General features: G+C 36.2%; 1 protein-coding gene across 2 annotated transcripts; it reads left to right on the top strand.

The window, feature by feature from the left end:
* The first annotated feature begins 1,452 nt into the window (after positions 1-1,452).
* On the top strand, positions 1,453-20,426 carry LOC103496335 (ubiquinone biosynthesis O-methyltransferase, mitochondrial). 2 transcript variants are annotated; one of them, XM_051079617.1, is made up of 10 exons: positions 1,465-1,800; positions 8,281-8,370; positions 8,890-8,968; positions 17,811-17,888; positions 17,985-18,033; positions 18,468-18,517; positions 18,726-18,875; positions 18,949-19,029; positions 19,118-19,258; positions 19,945-20,426. In XM_051079617.1, the coding sequence occupies exons 1-9, from the start codon at positions 1,517-1,519 to the stop codon at positions 19,232-19,234; spliced, it is 978 nt and encodes a 325-aa protein (XP_050935574.1). In that variant the 5' UTR covers positions 1,465-1,516; the 3' UTR covers positions 19,235-19,258; positions 19,945-20,426. The 2 variants fall into 2 exon arrangements, with proteins under 2 accessions (XP_008456385.1, XP_050935574.1); XM_008458163.3 differs by lacking the exon at positions 19,945-20,426 and having other exon boundaries at positions 1,453-1,800; positions 19,118-19,337.
* The last annotated feature ends 713 nt before the right edge of the window (positions 20,427-21,139 follow it).

Genomic DNA, 21,139 nt, shown 5'->3' with positions numbered 1-21,139 from the left:
TTTCATTGTGGGTCGGCGGACTTTTTCCATTTTTCGGAATTATTCTATATAGTGTAAATATTTTGTCGTTTTGTTATATTTTTTAAAAGACCACTATATTATGTAATTTATTAAAATTATATAATAATACAAAATAGTAATTATATTAATTTTTATGTTAAATTACAAATGTGATCCCTATGGTTTTGAAAGAATCTAATTTAGCCCCTATCATTTATAACTAGAATTTATCTTTTTGATTTGATAAAATCATAGAAAAATAGGCTAAACTCTTTCTCCCAACAATCGAAATAATTTAACCAATTTTTTAAACATAAATTATGTTCATAAATACATTAATAATAGTTTGTTTTCAACTAAGATTAAATAAAATAATAATAATTTATTGTCAATTAAATCTTAGTAGATAAGTAAGATTAGCTTTATGGTTTCTAAATACATAGTATGAAACACATTTAAACATTTTTTTGTACAACTGTAATCCAATTTTTTATCTCTTGTGTTTAAGTCCCACCTGGTTCATGATTCATTCTCATTTTTATGTTTTCGAAAACAAAAACAAAAAATACAAAAACAAAAAAAAAGGTTTAGTATGCTTTCTTTTAAAAACTATTTTAAAAAACAACACGCAAAATAGCTAATTTTCAAAAACAATAAATTTTCATTTTCTTTGTTTTTAGATCTTGTTTTCAGAATTGTGAACATGAGATACACTATTGTATTTTTAAATTTACACACAAACACAAATTTTAAATCTTAAATTCGAATTTCAAAATTTTAATTTGAAACCATACATATCTTCGAACCCAATAAAGAAGGCGAATTTGTTTTTATTTTCCACTAAATTTAAATAAACCGTAACTATCTCAAGGATAACTCCTAAGTTAAATATGTAAATGAGAATTTAGGGTGGAAAACTATATTTAATAAAAAATTGATCTTAAAAAATAAAATTCATTGTGGGGTATTTTAGTAAAAGTAGAGGGTGTTTTTGTTTAAATTAAATACTTGATCTCAATCTACATGATATCAAATCAACAAACAAAAAGAGTCTTTTAAAAAAATATAACCACGCAAGAATAATTCTGAAAACGAAAAAAGTCAAAAAGAATACAAAAAAAAATGCATCGTCAATACACGTTTACATTTGCCTAAACAATTTTTTTTCGTTAATACACGTTTAAATTTAGCTAAACGATTTTTTTTAAGATTCTTTTAATATATAATGGTTCGTTTAGATTTGTCTACCTCAATCTAAACAATTTTTTTTCCGAATTCTTTTTTACCTAAGCTAAATATCATATAAAAAAGAAAAAAGACGGTCAATCTGGTTAGTCGAATGTAAACGAAGAAAAGAAGAAAAAGAAGAAACGAACAAAAGAAAAAGAGAAAGACCATATAAAAAAATCATAAAAACAAGGGAACGAAATATATATTTATAAAAAATTTTCTAAACAAAATGTCTTTTATAAGGGCATTTTCCCCCCAAATTTCTTCCTTCTAGTTTCTCTCACTCATGGCTTCCAAATTCCGCATCGATCAGCTCCGAGCTCTAGGCTCCACCGTCTTCCATGGCATTGGAGATTCCCTTTCAATTCGAGCTTCTCAAAATCATTATATCAGACACTTCTCTGACGCGTCATCGCCGCCGCTCTCTCCCGCCGGTTCTTCTTTGCCACCGCCTCAAAATGTTGAGCTGCAAACTGCGCCTCAACCTGAGAAAATGAACATAAACGCTTCTACTACCTCGTCTGTGAATCAACTTGAGCTTGCCAAGTTCTCCGCCATTTCTGAGACCTGGTAATTCTCTAATTCTTGTAAAACATGCATTGTTTAGATGATTTCTGTTCGTCGAATTCATTTCTTTGTTCTTTCGGGATAGTTTCGGAGAATTAGGGTTGGTGATTTGGTAATTTTAAATTATTGTTACCTCTCAGGGGTTCAATTCTTATTGCAAATGTTCGAATTATAATGTTTAGACGGTTGGAGATTCTTTATGCTGCTCCTTCATTTTCCTGGAAGGGGAATCAATCCTTTCGTACCTTGTTCAATTCTTTTACAAATATGTGGGACGAAACTTTCTCCCTATTTAATCACCTACACCAAATCGCAATGCTTGAAGGTTCTATACAGATTACATATAACCTTTATTAATGCGATGTTAGGCTCTTATTGTTGAGAATCTCAGAAAACCAAGAAGACTCTCTCACTGCCAATTGCTTTTGAGATGGAGTTCATACTATCAAATTTGTTATCAGAGTCCATGAAGTCCAAATGGGTATATGATTCAATGAAATGAAATCTTGTGTTAGACCCCTTATTAAGCAAGTGTACAGTAGAAGGAAGAAATAGATTTTTTTTTTTAAAAATAGAACACGTGGGATATAAGTAGGTCGGTGGGGGGGGGGGGAGGGGAAGACAGTATAAATAGTGTTTTTCTTTTGGGCGGGAAAGTCATGTAATTCGTGTGTGAGGATATGTTTTTCTGAAATCTTCTTGAGAGAGAGAGAGGATCAGAAATTGATTGTACAGAGAATTGAGATTTCCTCAATTCTTACCTTTCAACAGATTTGACTCAATAAAGAAGTATATTCATCTTTTGAATTAGAGTTTCTAACATTTTGGTATCAGAGCAAAGATCCGTAGGACAGAAGAAATATGGTTCAGACTCGAATTGAGGAGCGGTTGGAATTTATCGACCAAGAAATTGCCGGAATGAAAAAGGAATTGAGTAAAGTGTCGGCGATAGAAATAAGTTTGAACGAAATTGCGAAGAGCATCGACTTGATGCGACTTCAATCGGAAAAGCAACAACAGTTGCTATTTACGATAATGGAGACGAGTTCGAGAGAGCGGTCGGCGATGAGTGGACAAGTGACTGAATCCGTTGCGAAAGAGACTGAAAAAGCTAAGGGAAAGGAAAACAAAGTGACTTCAAGTAAAATGGCAGAATCGGACCGAAATTTCGGATTTGACCGAAACGAGCGAAAAATGGATTCCGACGATGGTTTCCACGACCGAAACAAGTTCAAAAAGATCGAGATGCCGGTGTTCACTGGGGAGGATCCGGATTCCTGGTTATTTCGAGCCGAAAGGTATTTTCAAATTCATAAACTATCCAAGTCTGAAAAAAAGCTAGTGTCTACTGTCAGTTTCGATGCGACGTTAAATTGGTATAGATCTCAAGAGGAGAGAGATAAATTTACCAGTTGGTCTAATATGAAAGAGAGATTATTAGTACGATTTCGTTCTAACAAGGATGAAACAATCTGCGGGCAATTTTTGAGAATTAAACAAGAAAGTACAGTAGAAGAATATATAAATCTGTTTGATAAAATGGTAGCATCATTATTTGATTTGCCTGAGAGAGTAGTTGAAGATACTTTTATGAATGGACTTTTACCATGGGTAAGGGCTAAGGTAGTTTTTTGTAGACTGAAAGTATTAGCGGAGATGATGGAAGTAGCGCAAATGGTAGAAAACAGAGAGATTGTAAGAATTGAAGCCAAATTGAGTGGGTACTCAGGAGGGAAGTTGACTGGACAGATTAATGGAAATGGTAAAGCTGTTTCCGGTAATGTAGCAGGGGAGAATAAAGGAAATACTTCATTTCCGATTCGCACTATTACTCTGAGGAGTTCCGGCCCAAATGAAAATCGAAGAGAAGGATCATATAAAAGGTTGCCCGATGCTGAGTTTCAGGCCAGAAAAGAGAAGGGTCTTTGTTTCCGGTGCAATGAGAAATATTCTGCAGACCACAAATGTAAAATGAAAGAGCAATGTGAATTGAGGATGTTTGTGGTGACAGCAGATAAAGAAGAATATGAAATTGTGGAAGAAGATAAAGAAGAGAAAAAGGAATTGAGCCGTATAGAAATCAATGAGGATATCACTACTGTTGTTGAATTATCAATCAACTCAGTAGTAGGATTAAATGATCTCGGGACTATGAAAGTGAGGGGTAAATTGTTGGGAGAAGATGTGATCATATTGATCGATTGTAGTGCGACACTTAACTTTGTGTCGGAAAAGTTAGTGAAGAAGCTTTTCTTACCCATCAAAGAAACCTCACGTTATGGGGTGATTTTAGGATCTGGGGCTGCAGTACAAGGCAAGGGAATCTGTGAAAAATTGGAGGTGCAGTTGAATAATTGGAAGATAATAGAGGATTTCCTGCCCCTAGATCTTGGTGGTGTTGATGTAATTTTGGGTATGCAATGGCTCTATTCTCTAGGAGTAACTATGGTAGATTGGAAGAATTTGTCATTGACTTTCTCTGTTGATGGAAAATCAGTGAATATTAAAGGAGATCCTAGTTTAACGAAAGCAAGGATCAGCCTTAAAAACATGATTAAAAACTGGGGTGATAAGGATGCGGGGTTCTTGATTGAATGTCGATCAATAGAAGTGAAAGTTGTGGAGAGTAATGCTTACTGTTTGCAGAGTACAGAAGTCTTGAGCAGTGGCTCGATCAGTTCTGTCATTAATCAGTTCCAGGATGTTTTTGAGTGGCCGGAAAAATTACCACCACAAAGAGAAATAGAACATCATATACATATGAAGGAAGGAACCAATCCCATCAATGTACGGCCATATCGTTATGGTTTCCATAAAAAAGAAGAGATGGAGAAGTTGGTGAAAGAAATGTTGAATTCCAGGGTAATAAGACCTAGCACCAGTCCTTATTCCAGTCCTGTTTTATTGGTTAAGAAGAAGGATGGTAGTTGGCGCTTTTGTGTTGATTATAGAGCAGTCAATAACGCCACAATTCCGGACAAGTTTCCTATTCCGGTAGTAGAAGAATTATTTGATGAACTTTGTGGTGCAACTATGTTTTCGAAGATTGATTTGAAGTTCGGATATCATCAAATCAGAATGGCCGATGAGGATATAGAGAAAACGGCTTTCAGAACGCACGAAAGTCATTATGAATTTTTGGTAATGCCATTTGGGTTGACAAATGCGCCGGCTACTTTTCAAGCTTTGATGAATACAATTTTCAAGCCATTTCTAAGAAAATTTGTATTAGTATTCTTTGATGATATACTAATATATAGTAAAAATGAGGCTGATCATATGCTGCACATGGGAAAAGTGTTATCGATTTTGCGGCAACATGAGTTATATGCCAATCAGAAGAAATGTCATTTTGCGCAGAAAAAATTAGAATACTTGGGCCATGTGATCTCCGGAGAAGGTGTGGCAGTAGATCCGGAAAAGATTAAAGCTATATCGGATTGGCCGTAACCCACGAATATAAAAGAAATCAGAGGATTTTTGGGTTTAACGGGATACTACCGTCGTTTTGTGCGCAATTATGGAGCTATTGCTGCTCCTTTAACTCAGCTATTAAAGAAAGAGGGTTTAGATGGACTGATGAGGCAACCATAGCTTTTGACAAGTTGAAATCTGCAATGTTATCCTTGCCGGTATTAGCTCATCCAAATTTCAACCAACCGTTTGAAATTGAAACTGATGCGTCCGGTTTTGGTATTGGCGCGGTTTTAATTCAAGATAAGAGACCGATAGCATATTATAGCCATACGTTGGCATTGAGAGACAGGGCCGGACCAGTGTATGAAAGGGAGCTTATGGCTGTTGTATTGGCGGTACAAAGATGGCGACCTTACTTGTTGATAGGCAAATTTAAAATGAAAACTGATCAGAAGGCGCTGAAGTTTTTTGATAGACCAGAGGATAATACAACCTCAATATCAAAAATGGATAGCCAAACTTTTGGGTTATTCGTTTGAAGTTGTTTACAAACCGGGAGCTGAAAATAGAGCGGTTGATGCACTCTCTAGAAAACCAGCTGAAGTACACTTGTTTGGGTTATCTGTGCCAATAACTATCGATCTGGAAGTGATTAAAAAAGAGGTATTCCAAGACCCAAAGTATGTGAAGATTGTAGAGGAAATTAAGCAACTTGAGGAACCAGCGGAGAGCAAATATTCCTTGCAGAATGGGATGTTAATGTTCAAAAATAGACTGGTAATTCTAAAGAATTCTTCTTTAATACCAGTTATTTTAGACACTTTCCATAATTCTGTGATTGGGGGACACTCTGGTTTTTTAAGAACCTATAAAAGAGTAGCCGGTGAACTGTATTGGGATGGGATGAAGTCTGATATTAAAAAACACTGTGAAGAGTGTTTAACATGCCAAAGAAGTAAATCATTGGCTTTATCTCCAGCTGGGTTGTTAGTTCCGTTGGAAATTCCTCAATCCATATAGAGCGATATTTCAATGGATTTTGTGGAAGGTCTTCTGAAATCTAGTGGATTTGAAGTGATTCTTGTTGTGGTAGACAGATTGAGTAAATATGGACATTTTCTTCCACTGAAACATCCTTTTACTGCTAAACTGGTGGCAGAGTTATTTGTGAAAGAAGTAGTGAGGTTGCATGGTTTTCCCTTGTCCATAGTGTCGGATAGAGACAAGATTTTTCTTAGTCATTTCTGGACTGAGTTGTTTCGATTATCAGACACTAAACTGAATAGAAGTACAGCCTATCATCCTCAATCGGACGGCCAAACTGAGGTTGTCAACAGAGGAGTGGAGACTTACTTACGGTGCTTTTGTAATGAGAAACCTAAGGAGTGGGTGAAGTGGCTGCCATGGGCGGAATATTGGTATAATACCACTTTCCAACGAGCTATCGGCATGACTCCTTTTCAGATTGTTTATGGTCGACAACCTCCTACTATTTTGTCTTATGGAAGCACACTTTCTAAGAACTCAACTGTCGAGGAGATGTTGCAGGACAGGGATGCTGTTCTGATTTCTTTGCGTGAACATTTGCGCTTAGCACAAGAGCAAATGAAAGTGTATGCGGATCGTAAAAGGAGGTAGAATATTGTGTGGGTGATTATGTGTTTCTGCGTACTCGTCCTTATCGACAAGCTACTTTGCGTAGGAGATGAAATGAAAAGCTTTCACCTCGATTTTTTGGTCCTTATAAAATTGTAGAGAAGGTTGGACCTGTTGCTTATCGCATTGAGTTACCGGAAAGTTCAGAAATTCATCCTGTTTTTCATGTATAACAGTTGAGAAAGTTAGTCGGACAGCATGAGGATTCGCAGCCAACTATTCAGTTTGTTGATGAGAACTATGTGTGGAAATCTACTCCGGAAAAGGCTGTTGAGTATTGAAAGACTGTGGCTGGACAATGGGAAGTTTTGGTATGTTGGGAAGGTTTACCTAAGCATGAAGCTACTTGGGAATCTTATGATGAAATGCAGTTAAAGTACCCAACTTTTCACCTTGAGGACAAGGTGAATTTGAAAGGGGGGAGTAATGTTAGACCCCTTATTAAGCAAGTGCACAGTAGAAGGAAGAAATAGATATTTTTTTTAAAAAAATAGAACACGTGGGATATAAGTAGGTCAATTGGGGGGGGGGGGGGGGGAAAGAAAGTATAAATAGTGTTTTTCTTTTGGGCGGGAAAGTCATGTAATTCGTGTGTGAAGATATGTTTTTCTGAAATCTTCTTGAGAGAGAGAGGATCAGAAATTGATTGTATAGAGAATTGAGATTTCCTCGATTCTTACCTTTCAACAGATTTGACTCAATAAAGAAGTATATTCATCTTTTCAATTAGAGTTTCAACATCTTGATTCTAACAAGATCAGTGAACCCAAAAATGCATCAAAATGCATCATCTTGAGAGGCATATTGAGAATCCCACATTGGAAATGCAAAAGGAACTGACATTTCTTATAAGATAGAGTTACTCCTTTTATTAGATGAAACCCCATACTATCAAATTCTTATATCTAATGCATCTAAGGCTAGACTTTTTATGAATAAGAAAAAGAACCAATTCACGTAAAGAGTTTTGTTCAGCAGATGTATTCATATAAGTGAATGAGAGTGGAATTTTGGTGGTTATTTTTGTTTAAGGTGATATTGATTGATTGCCTATGCTTTTTAAATCTTGGCCATGCATTCTTTTGATATTTAGTGTGTCACAGTCTCTAGTTTGGCAGAGTAAGAAAAAGTATACAATATATTTTCAGCATTTGATGTCTATGGTGGTATGTGTGAAGTACTGCAATTGTTGCTTCATCAACAAAGCATGTCATTTGCTGGATAATATATTAAGTCTGAAATGGTTGCGCAGCATATTTGTTTTTGTGAATGTGTCTTTGATATCATACATGTCTTGCTATCCATTATTCATAGTCCGTGCGCTTTGAATGTATCTCATTCAGAATTCATGCAATAGTAAGGATTAAATCACCTGGTAAAATTCACAAAAACTGGACTTGTGGTTTTCAGGTGGGACGCCGAAGGGCCATTCAAGCCACTGCATGCGTTAAATCCTACAAGAGTCTCATTTATCAGATCCACTCTTTGCCGTCATTTTAGGTAACTTACCATACCACTAACATTCAATTACAGGATAGTTGATAATTTTACTTAAGAATAAGGAATGTAGGAACAGCATTGTATTCATCTCGTCAATTGCATTTTTTAAAATTGGGTTCATTATCTGCTGGAATTTACTTGTTTTATGCATTAGTTACTTAAAAGAAAGATTCTCCTCAAAATGTTAAGAATTCCATGCATATTCATTCTATATCCATTTTATATAGGTTATTAGTATTCAAAATATTATTTCATACCGACAGTTCTGGTTTCTTTTTGTTATGCAGAAAAAATGAACTGAAGTTTCTCCCACAATTCCTAGAGTAAAATTACATGTATAGAATGGAATTAAGCTGTGCTTCAAGATTTTATATGGCATTCAATCTAGATTAACATTTCGCATGTTTCTGGTTACCGCAGTCTAAAGTTAGAATTCAGTGCAATACTAGTAAAATTAATTTTATTCACCTTGCACTGTTTCAAGAGTTTTGAATCTCTGATCGGTTCAATTTTTTGCAGGAGAGACCCTTGTTCAGTTAGGCCTTTTGAAGGACTGAAATTTATCGATGTTGGTTGTGGTGGTGGAATTCTCTCTGAGGCATGCAGTTTTTCTTTTCTTTTCATTCTTTTTGGGTGTTGCTGTCTTTTCTTATGAAGGAAAATTTAATTTCTTGGTGCAACTTGCATGCTTTCTTTTCTTCATATCATACACACCATCTGGCATATGTCTAGTCCTTAGAGTTTGAGATTTTCCAAATTCATTCCCCCAATTCTTGTCTGTTAACTAAAAGCAATAATTCTTAAATCTATTTTTTGAGACGAGCTTATAATTATTAATTATAGATTCATGAGTTGTCAACTTATTAGCACAAAAGCACACAATTTCTCAGTGTATTATACTGATAGCATGGAACAATTTGTAAAGCACTAGTAGATCATCTGTTGGCCTGGTCATTGACTCATTGGTGTAACTCATTTTTATGGGATTCCATTCCGTATCTCTTCTTTCCGGTTTAAGAATGAGTCGGAATTGAGAGAATGATGCTATCGCTATCTGAAATAGGTCTTTTCTTTTTCTTTTCTTTTGATAAGAAACCAAGGGGGCTTGTATTGACACATAAACAAAAGAACAACCTTAGTGCAAGGGGTAGTGACAAGTCATCTTGTCTTAGTAGAAAGCTATCAAAACAGTAGCAGAAAAGCTTTCTAATTTCACAGTTTATTGTAAGTCATTCTTGTCAGCATAGGTCATTTATGAACCCCTTCCACCTTGTACTCTTCGGCCAAATATAGAGACAAAATTGAAGTTCCACGCTCAGTTTGACATTAGGAAGATAGTTTGTGTTCAAAGGGTTTTGAATGAATATTATTTTGCCTCCCAAAGGGAGGGCAGGGCTTTATTTATAGAAGATTTAATACAAAGTTAGTTACTAAGTAACTAACTGGTAAAAAACTTATTGTTTACACCATAATCCACCCCCTAACACTAGACTCGTCCTCGAGCTGGGTCAGCAAGCTGGAACTCATCTGGGGCATGGTATTTCTTTAAGTCAGCCACATTAAAAACTAGGTTGATATTCAACTCTTCTGGAAGTTCAATCTTGTAGGCATTAGGATCATATTTTGCTAGCACTTTGCAAGGGCCAATTTGCTTATCTTTCAACTTTTCGTAAATTTTTGCTGGGAACCTATTTTCTCTTAAGTGTGCCATAACAAGGTCTCCCACTTGGAAGTGAACTTCTCTTCTCACCATATCTTTATAGGATGCTGTTTTTACTTTTACTAAGTGATCATAGACTTCTTTATGAAGCTTCTGTACATGGTCTGCTATCTCTTCTGCTTCATTTTGTATATCCACACTAGTAGGTAAGTTAGCTATATCAAAAGTGAGTCTAGGAGCTTTATTGTAGACAACATCAAAGGGACATTTGTCAGTGGTTCTGTTCATATTATTAAAGGAAAATTCAGCTTGTGCAAGAGCCATTGTTTTGGGCGTTCTCTACTCAAGCATCGAATTAAGTTCCCTAATGACCTATTAGTAACTTCGGTCTGACCATCAGTTTGAAGGTGCGAGGTGGTGCTGAATTTGAGTGTAGTGTCAAATTTCTTCCAAAGAGTCCTCCTAAAGTGGCTAAGGAATTTAACATCCCTATCTGAAACAATGGTTTTAGGAATTCTGTGAAGTCTCACAATTTCTCTAAAGAAAAGGGTGGCAACATAAACAACATCATTAGTCTTTTTTGCGAGCTAGGAAACATGCCATCTTGCCGAATTTGCATGATAGCATCGAATCCCCTTTGAGTCTTAGGCAAGCCAACAACAAAATCAACTGAGAGATCTTCCCAAATATTCATAGCTAAAAAGCATGGACACGGAGAAGGGACACGAACACGGAGATGACAAGACGCGACGATATTCCAATTTCTAAAATAATAGGACACAAACACGTTAACCATTAACCATTGTAGGTTGTAGGAGTACGAAGCATATTACGTATATCCAACATTCAACCTATGCCTAAGTTAGCAATTTAACCTAATAATAGAAAATGGAATAATTTCAGCCTCCAACTCTGGATCATCTAAAGATAAATTAGCTACTTCAAGCATGCCCATATCTTCAAGCGAATCAAAAGCATCTACCGCAATATCTCATGACTTGGTTTCTCCTTTTGAATATTATGGAGTTTTTCTAGAAAAAAGACAGAAGGTTACTATGGATTAATACGAAATCCACTCCATGTTGAGGTGTCATTTTGTTCCTCTTAATAGAGTTAATAAAAGAATATGTGCTTCAATTTCTTTAATGACATGAAGAGGATGATGGTTGTCCCAAAACTTTAAAAGCTATCTTTCGAAGCATTAGTGCATAAGTCCCATGAGCTTCCCACCAACTTCTAGGATCTATAATGTATCTCTCGCATATGGAATCATAGTCATCAAAATCTCCAATTTTTGTAGAAAATCAAGCAAATTCTACATTCACTTTTGCATGATCCTCGGGGCTACTAAAATACCTCTTCATACACCTCATTCTCTCTCTAGTTAGTTCCACATACACTTCATCTTGATGTGGAGAAACTTGATAAGGATCTTCTGTAAGCCATTCTTCACTATAGTATCTATATAGAAGTTTAAAAAAATGTTAAACTCAAAAAGATGAATTAAGAATCAGCTTAGGATGTGGTAAACTAAAATGAATTAAATACCTTGGATTCAAAGAATGTGCTAAACAACTATCATGGGTTGACCTAGTGGTAAAAAGGAAAACATAGTCTCAATATCTAACTAAGAGGTCATGGGTTCAATTGGCCTATTCTTATAAAGAAGAGAATTCTCTTGGTTGCAATCCTTCATGCTTATATATCGACATCTTGACATTTTCAATCATCGTATTCCACATGTCATACACCAAATGTGAACAAGGTGTGTCTGTATCACAAGCTCTGATGACCGTAGCTTAGGAGGCACAAATTCATTAAACATGGTGAGCCTTATGGAATGGTTCATGATAACATTTTTCACTGCCATGACATCACCAGCAACGTCAAAAATCCAACTGCACTCTCCATAAACTACTTGATTATTTTCAACATTCTTGGTAGCAAAAATGTTTTTCAAGGCAAGATTTATTGTATAAACTATGCATGGTGTCCATATAATCATCGAAAATTGTTCTTCAGTAATTTGTCCAGCACCTTTCCAATTGGGAGCATTATCCGTTATCACTTGAACATCTCATGACCAACTTCATTAATCACTTCATTCATCAAATTTGCAATGAAGTACTTATCCTTTATCTCACCGGAGCAATCCACTGATTTTAGAAACATTGGCTTGCCATTAGAAATGGTCATGAAGTTGATCAACAACCTTCTTCGCGAGTCACTCTAATCATCACTCACAATGCTTGCTTCCATTTTCCACCATAAACCTTTAGTAGGTATCAAGTCCTTCAAAACTAGCTTTTTTCTTTGGAGTAGACTAGTCCTTAACGTATTATATCCTAGAGGGTTGTATCTCGACGACGAATTGTTTGTAGCATAAGTAAAGGCACCCCAAATGAAATGGCAAATCAGCTGAACTCAAAGCTATTTGAATTGCTCACATAAACTCCCCCAATTGATATGAATGAAGATGCCATTGGCAATGGAACATTTTTAGAGTTTTTCTTTCCATTTGAGTTTTTAGCTCATCCTCTAACCTTTGCATATCTACTATATCTTTAGGAGTGACCTTTAGACATGGCCCAATTCCTTGACCATCTTGAGCAAGTGAGATGTCTACTTGGGTCAATGGCATTTTCATTCATATCAATTGGGGGAGTGGATATGAGCAATTCAAATATCTTTGAGTTTGAGAACAAGAAAAGGAAGGGCAATACAAGTGCACTTGAAAAATCATTCAACAAGACATCACGAGACCAATTGGATGCACTTATTGCTCGAATGTTTTATTCAGCTGGTTTTCCATTTCATTTAGCGAGGAACTCCCATTTTATCGGTGCCTTTACTTATGCTACAAACAATTCGTTGTCGGGATACAAGCCTCTAGGATATAATATGTTAGGACTAGTCTACTCCAAAGAGAAAATGCTAATGTTGAAAGACTATTGATACCTACTAAAGGTGAATGACAGAAAAAGGGAGTGAACATTGTGAGTGATGGTTGGAGTGACTCGCAAAGAAGATTGTTGATCAACTTCATGACCATTTCTAATGGCAAGCCAATGTTTCTAAAGTTGGTGGTGAGGTTAAGGATAAGTACTTCATTGCATATTTGATGAGTGAAGTGATTAATGAAGTCGTTCATGAGAATGTTGTTCAAGTGATAACGGATAATGCTCCCAATTGCAAAGGTGTAGGACAAATTATTGAAGTACAATTTACAATGATTATATGGACACCATGCATAGTTCATACACTAAATCTTGCCTTGAAAAACATTTGTGCTACCAAGAATGTTGAAAATAATCAAGTTGTTCATGGAGAGTGTAGTTGGATTTCCAACATTTCTGGTCATGCCATGGTAGTGAAAATTTTTATCACGAACCATTCCATGATGCTCGCCATGTTTAATGAATTTGTGCCTCTTAAATTGCTTTCAATAGCTGAAACACGTTTTGCATCTGTATTATTATGCTTAAAAGGTTTAAGCTTATTAAAGGCGGCTTACAACAACGGTCATTAGTGATAAATGGGAAAATTATAGAGAAGATGATGTGGTGAAGGCAAGGCATGTAAAGGAATTGGTGCTCGATGACATTTGGTGGGACAAAATTAATTATGTTTTGTCATTCACTTCACCCATATACGACATAATTAGAGCTTGTGATATAAACATACCTTGTTTACCTTTGGTGTATGACGTGTGGGATACAATGATTGAAAATGTGGTGATGCCGATATATAAACATGAAGGATTGCAGCCAAGGGAATTCTCCTTTTTATATGAGGTGGTGTATAACATTCTCATTGATTATTGGAACAAGAATAGTATTTAGCACATTCTTTGAATCGAAGGTATTTAATTAATTTTAGTTTAGTACATTCTTATTGATTCTTAAGTAACTTTTTCGAGTTTAACATTTTTTTGAACTTTTATATCGATACTATAGTGAAGAATGGCTTACAGAAGATCCTAATAGGGCAACAACGGCTTCTGGTTTGGTCTGGGTTTCTCCTAAATTGTTTTCTAGGGTTTCGTTGTTGCTTTACTCTAATACCACATTGAAACCAATAAAAATAACAAAACACTGACTTACATGGAAAACTGAGTACTAGGAGACAAACCATGATATTTTTGTTCTTGTTATTTTCTAATGAATACGATAGGTACAAGAGGAGGAATAAAAAAAATAGTACAAAGAGATAAGAAAGGAAAACATATTTATGGTTGTTACGATGTGGTCCCACTTCCTTTATTAATTGTTTATTATTTTATATCTGATTTGGTGGTTAAGTGTATGTTGGGATTATGGTTATGATACCCCATTAATTTAGGTTGGTTGGATTTCTCTAAGATCAAGTTGTTCAGATTTATTTAAAGAATGATGATGTGAACACTGAAATAAAAAGAGAAGTCGTGCGTGCTTTGTAGTAGAAAAAAAAAATTATTCTAACCTGTGGTAAGTTTTTAGTATGCTCATTGAGAACTAAGGTGTGACGAAACAGTATACTGAACATGAGAGAGAATCACAGCTGTTCAAGGAGGCTTGAAGCTAGAATTACATGTGGACATTGATTTAGGGGGAGTGATCCTATTCATGTTATGATAATTATTGTTGTACAATATATTTTTTATTATTGAGTCAGTGAATGGTCAGCACGGTGAAATATGTGCTGTGTGCTGTACCTGAAGTCATAACATTGTAATCATCAATTTTGGCACGAGTAATATAATTTTTTATAATGGGTTAGTGGCCCCCCAGATGTAGATGCTGTGTCATCGAATTGGGTTACCAAAGTTGACTGTGTTGATTTATTTGTCTTTCGTATTTCGTTTGTTATTCTCTTACTTGTTAACTTTTGGTACAACCTACTATACTATACAACTATAGCTGAGTATACACTTTCTCAATGGTAAATTAGGGCAAAATTCCCAATAGGCTAAGCTCACTAATTTTAACATGTTGAATATCCCGCAAAGGAGGGAGCTTTAAAAGTTCATATTTGATACTTGGATATTGATCCAATAGATCTTGGATTTTTGGAGGAATATTTCTAGAGGAGTCATTTAAAGCATGACCTGCAATAACAAGACCCAAAATATCAGTTTCTTTCTCTCTATCAAACTGCTTCCCACTTACAGTGATAAAGAGATGGTTGCCCGAATGCTTTGCGTTGATGCCATCCTCATTATTTTTATTGGCTGGAAGTAAAACTATTTCTTGTTAATCCATTGAAACCCGTACGTGTTCTCTCTCCCTTTATGTATTGATTGAGTCTCATATTTGCCAACCTCCCAAGTAGAATATGGCAAACGTCCATTTCAAGCACATCACTCACGGTCTGGTCTTTGTAGCTTCCTTCAATCAATAATGGAACTGAGCAAATTTCATTTACTTGTGTCTCCTCCCTTCTTAATCTAGCCAATTTTATAAGAGTTTGGATGGTTTTGTCTTGAGGTTAAATGCAGAAATCAGCTTCTTGGTTAAAAAATTCTCACTGCTGTGACTATCAATAATTATTACATTGCAGACTTTATTCAGAATAGCGCGTCTGGTTTTGAATAGCCTATGCCTTTGTTGTTGAGAAGTATCTCCTTTAGGTGCTATCAAGACTCATTGAAGAACAGAAGAAAGTCTCTCCCCATTATCTGGTTCAAGGATCTCTTCTTGTTGTTCAAGAACATCTATCTGATCATTGTTTGACTCTTCTCCTTTGTTCAAGAATGCTACAATTCTTCGTTGAGGACAAGAATTGGAGAGGTACCCTATTTGCCCACATCGAAAGCAGTTGCTTAAATTGGGCCGTTGATAGCGATTCTCCATCTGCTACTTGGATGCGATTTCTGGCTTCTTTCCATTCAGATCAAGGGTCTTCTCCTTTTCCTGGTCTTTCCCAGATTGGGGATGAGGAGTATTACTATTTGCTGCAAAAAATCTACTATTCGTCGCCTAGTAGTCTTTTTAGAATTTGTCTCAATCAACTCTTTTACTGATTTTGCGTAGGTGATAGCTTCAGATAACGTCACAAATGACTGGAGCTTAACCTTCTCCTTGATGTCAAACATGCAATTTGATGCTGCTCATTCTCCATCAGATTTGTATGAGCTCCCAAACGATGGAATTCTTCAATATAATCAGTCATAGCTCGACCTCCCTGTCGGCAGCTTTGGTTTGATTATAAAGTGTTTGTTCATAGTTAGGAGGGAGAAATCTTGCCTTTATCAGTTTCTTCATTTTCTCTCACACAATAATAGGTCTTTTACCATTTCTTCTCCTATTCACCTCTATTTGCTCCCACCATGTTGACGTGTCGCTTTTAGCTTTTATTGCTACTAATTGAACCTTCTTTCTTTCGGGCGTATTCATATAGTTGAAGAAGTTCTCGGTATTTCTTTACCCAATCTAGAAAAATCTCAATGTTCCTCTTGCCATCACAGCTTGGTAAATCAATCTTCAATGGGTTCTCCACTCCTTCCACTGTAATGAGCTTGGAATCTTCTCCCATAGCCTTTGTTTTCTCTATCTTGTTCCTCATCATTCAAAGAATCAATCTTCATCTTGGAATCTTCTCCCATAGCCTTTGGAATTCTTGGTTGTGTTCTTGGAATCTTGGAAGGGGTTCTTGACGTTCTTGATTGGGTCTTCTTCGATCTCGAGTCCTGTGTCTTCCTTCTTGATCATTTCGTCCCAATCTTTGTCGTCCAACTCCACGAATGCCACATTGTCCCCACTGATGAGCCATCTCCGGTTGCGTTTCAGGGATTCCTTGAAGAGGAGTTGTCGCATCTAATCTTTGCAAGACCTCATTCAATGCTCTCTCAATTCTCTCACAGAACCTTCTACTTGGGGAGACAATTCTCTCTACTGAAGCTTCTACTTGGGGAGAGGATAGGGGTATCTTCTACCTCTTGATGCTGAGCAGGTTGGACAGCTGTCACCGGTTGCATTCTGATAGAACACTGATATAATATTTCTACTTTATTGATATCTAAACAGAAACTACAATATGAAATAACTAGAACAAAAGCACCTAACCTTTTGCTTCCCCTTTCTCTCGAGGAGTATAGCAGTCCCTTGCCTTCACCAAAATCTTCTTGCCTTCTCTTCTCTCCCCAACTTCCTATTTATAACCATCTAATTGGCCACATATCTAATTATCTTTATACCCCTACCCTATACTTATCTAGGTATCTAACACATTCCTCAAGAGCGTAAATGCTTTGATACCGAATTGGTATAAACTACCAAAGGGATTGAATGAATATTATTCTGATTCCCAAAGGGAGGGCAGGGCTTTATCTATAGAAGATTTAATACAAACTTAGTAACTAAGTAACTAAGTAACTAACTGGTAACTAACTAAATTGTTTACACCAATAGTTTTTTGGGCCCTTAATCTCATATTTAAAAATTCAGATTTTTCTGTTAGATAATTATTTCAACCTCTAACTTCAATATACAGTCTTAATATAATTTTGGCGTTACAGGAGATAGTATTTGTGCATGTGCTGTAAAATGATATTCTCCCTCATACTAACTTCTCAGAAGCTCCAGTCATTTAGAAGGCTGATAGATGAGCTGCACCATATTTTCAAAAGAAATAAGTTCAGTCCAAAGTTCAAGAACTGAGCCATGCGCTAATTTGTAGGCTTGAAGCCATAATTTTAATGCCATTCTGCTCTCTTGGTTGAATAACTTTTCTTAGTTCATGTAAACTTCTAGAAGATGTTCTTGATCCCATGTTCATTAACTTCCTTTTTCTGTTCTTTTAGCCTTTAGCTCGAATGGGAGCAACTGTGACAGGAATTGATATGGTGGATAACAACATCAAGATTGCCCGTGTGCATGCTGTATGATTATTATTCTTGAAGTCAAACAAATCGTTTATTTGAGAAGATCTATGTGGAATTTAACTTGGTGGTTTCTGGACGTACTTGTACATGCAGGACCTGGATCCTGTGACATCAACAATTGAATATTATTGTACCACAGCTGGTATGTGCAAAAACTTCATCCTTCTTATCATAATTTTTTTCCTGCACTATTAAACAGTTGTTTACACCTATTATATGTTTGAACTTGAAATGAGGTCAACATGTTGTATATTTGAAAAGTCCAGCAAAATTATTGTCAATTCCGTTCAAGTGTGCCAGCAGCCAATCCTTTGGTTGACTACCGTCAACCTACTTGTTCTGTATCAGATTTGCACTACACTTGTTCCCAAGAAAGAGAGGGAGAACTGTTTTAATTCTTTCTAAGAGAGAAAAAAGAGTGCAATATGCTCTTTTCTGGATAGACGTATCTTCCGCCTTGCTTGTTTATCCTTGGATGCTCAGATTGTTTCACTGAAATCACTTTATCTTTGCCATGAGAAATCCTCTGCTTGTTTACTATTGAATATTGAGTTATATGATACTACCTTATCACAGAAAATCTGGTGGAGCAGCAAAAGGAGTTTGATGCTGTCATCGCTTCAGAGGTTTGCTCACACTGTCACTCAACATGCGGAAATTTTTTTAGACATTATCTATCAAAATTTCTTTATGAATTTGGTTTCAAAATGCAATTATAACTTGAGCTGCATTCCTTTGGGGTTTCGACTTCTCTTTTTTTGCTAGCCTAATCATGACTGAAACTGAACTGTTAGATTTATATCGAAGCTCTTCTAAGCAAACACTTTCCAATAGGTAATTGAGCACGTGGCAAATCCTGCTGGATTTTGCCAGTCCTTGGCAGCATTGACAGTGGCCAATGGAGCTACAATTGTTTCTACCATTAACCGTTCTATGAGGGCATTTGCAACTGCCATTGTTGCAGCAGAATACATTCTACGTTGGGTATACTACTGTTCTTGTTTGACTGGATTCTCCTATAAGAAAATCCAGTAGTAATATCGTCTTATTCTTGCAGCTTCCTATAGGTACGCATCAGTGGTCGAGTTTACTTACCCCAGAAGAATTGGTCCTGATATTACAACGTGCCTCAATTTCGGTAAAGATAAGACTAATGCATAGACATCCATATCTTTACGTTTTCTCTTGTTGTAATAACCATTTCATATATGTTTTGGTTGTTGCAGGTTGAAGAGATGGCCGGATTTGTGTACAATCCCTTAACAGGCCAATGGTCCCTTTCAGATGATACTAGTGTAAATTACATTGCGTTTGGCAAAAAAATTAGCCAGCAAACAGATTAACAAAGGTGTATTCTTAATTCTCAGGTAGCTTCCCTCTAAACAATGACCTTAAACGCTTTTTTTTCTGTGGGAAATGAAAACTATAAATCTCATGTAACATTAAGCACTTTGCTTGAGGTTTGTGATCTTGGGCAGACTCCACTTTTAGCTTACTTTCTTGAATAAATCTCTATTTTGAGCAGAGAAGGGAAAGAAAAATATGTTCCGACTTGCGCATTCCTCTTAATTATTATCCAAAGTAAGCATATACAGGAAATTTTCTGTCACTTGCCACATCTGCATTCACACAACCGTGTAGTTTAAGGTCTAACTTTTCTAAAGGTCAAAGCATAATGAATTGTCCCTCTTAAATATCTTAGAATCTACTTTACAGACTTCGGAGGCTGCATTCTTGGATTACTCATGTACCAACTAATAACTTCCACTACAAGTGTAATGTCCGATCTTGTACGCTACTTATAGTTAAAACATATGCATTTTAGCCGTGTGATCTTTTTACTGCTCATTAGTGATTAAATGTCATTTAGATAAAAATGACAAGCTAAATAAAAGTACTCACAAGCTTTCCGTTTTTTATGTGAAATCCATTTAACACCTTTTTCCATATTCTTCACGTGACAGTGTCAGTGTACCATATTTTCTCTTGATCTTCATTCTTTTGATTTGTTTGGCTACTCCAAAACTTTAAAATACTTACTATTGGTCTGCAGCTGCTATCAACATGTAGCGGTAAAATAATGTAAGAGTTACCTCAGATCTTATGTAGCAACAAGTATCTGTCCGACACCTTTGAAATTCACTGTCCGACTGTTTGGGGGGCTACTTGAGACCAGGCAGACTTGTATGAAGTTTGCAAATTATTTTCGTTTATAAATTTACGTGGTCTGTACTATGCAAATTTCTTCAGATCACCACGAAGAAACACTTCCTTGCATCCATTTCTTCCAGGAACAATCGTGGGAGGTTGTCCAACGGCTGGTGGCAGTCATAAAAAAAAAAGGTCATGAGAATGTTGCTGGCAACGATCATCGGAAAGCGATTGCCAAAAAAATGATGACCTATTGGCGACAAGAGGTTGTCGGCTATGGTTAGTGGAAAACAGTTGTTGGATGTTGGTCGATGGCAATCACCTCAAAACAATCGGCGACAATTGCGAGGTAGTGGTTGTTAGGAAAATGATTGGTCAAAGTTGTCTATTGACGGTTGTTGAAAAACAGTCGTTGGAGGGGGAGGGGGGGGGGGGGGGGGGGGGGTTTGATGAAGGTTGCATGGAAATTGTGGTCAGAGGTTTGTCAACGACAGTCATTAAAAAACTATCGTCGAAATTCGAAAGTTGGTCGAGGATGGTTGCCAAAAGCGGTCCATGAAAGTTAGCAGGATCCAAGGTTGGTGGTGGGAGTGGTTGTCATAAGTTGATTGATGGCAGTCACTAAAAAATAGTTGTTGAATATTGGTTGGTGATAGCTGCCGAAAAGTGGTCATCGAAGGTAAAGCTAAAAATGGTTGTTGTAAAAAACAATCACTAGAAGTAAGTTGTTGACAAATTTCGAAAAACAGTCGACGAAGATGTGACCGAAGGTCATCACAAAGGGTTGGCTAACATCTATATCGGGCCAATAAAGGTTGCCTGAAAGTAGCCATATAGGCTGACAATTGTTGTTGGAAGAATGATAGTTGAAAGTTGGCCAACAAAAGTCACCAAAGAATTTTAATAAATATCTAATTTTGGGCTAAATTTTCTTTTTAATTTTATATGATGTTTCAAAATTTTAGTATGAAATTTTAGAAATGATTTTTAGTAAAAAAAAAAAATCACTTTAATTAATTTTAAGATTTTTTATCTAGAAAAATAATCTGAGATGAAAATGATTTTGAGTATAGTAAAAATAATTTTGACTACTTCCA

This window comes from Cucumis melo, chromosome 11 (genome assembly GCF_025177605.1).
Source record: "Cucumis melo cultivar AY chromosome 11, USDA_Cmelo_AY_1.0, whole genome shotgun sequence".
Lineage (NCBI taxonomy): Eukaryota > Viridiplantae > Streptophyta > Magnoliopsida > Cucurbitales > Cucurbitaceae > Cucumis > Cucumis melo.
This window is presented reverse-complemented; position numbering and strand designations above follow the sequence as displayed.

Excerpts from the sequence above, each read along its gene's own strand:
- LOC103496335 (XM_051079617.1), top strand. The coding sequence starts at position 1,517 with ATGGCTTCCAAATTCCGCATCGATCAGCTCCGAGCTCTAGGCTCCACC. Across the intron at positions 18,518-18,725 it reads ATGCTGTCATCGCTTCAGAG|GTAATTGAGCACGTGGCAAA; the intron begins GTTTGCTCACAC and ends ACTTTCCAATAG. Across the intron at positions 19,030-19,117 it reads TACAACGTGCCTCAATTTCG|GTTGAAGAGATGGCCGGATT; the intron begins GTAAAGATAAGA and ends TGGTTGTTGCAG.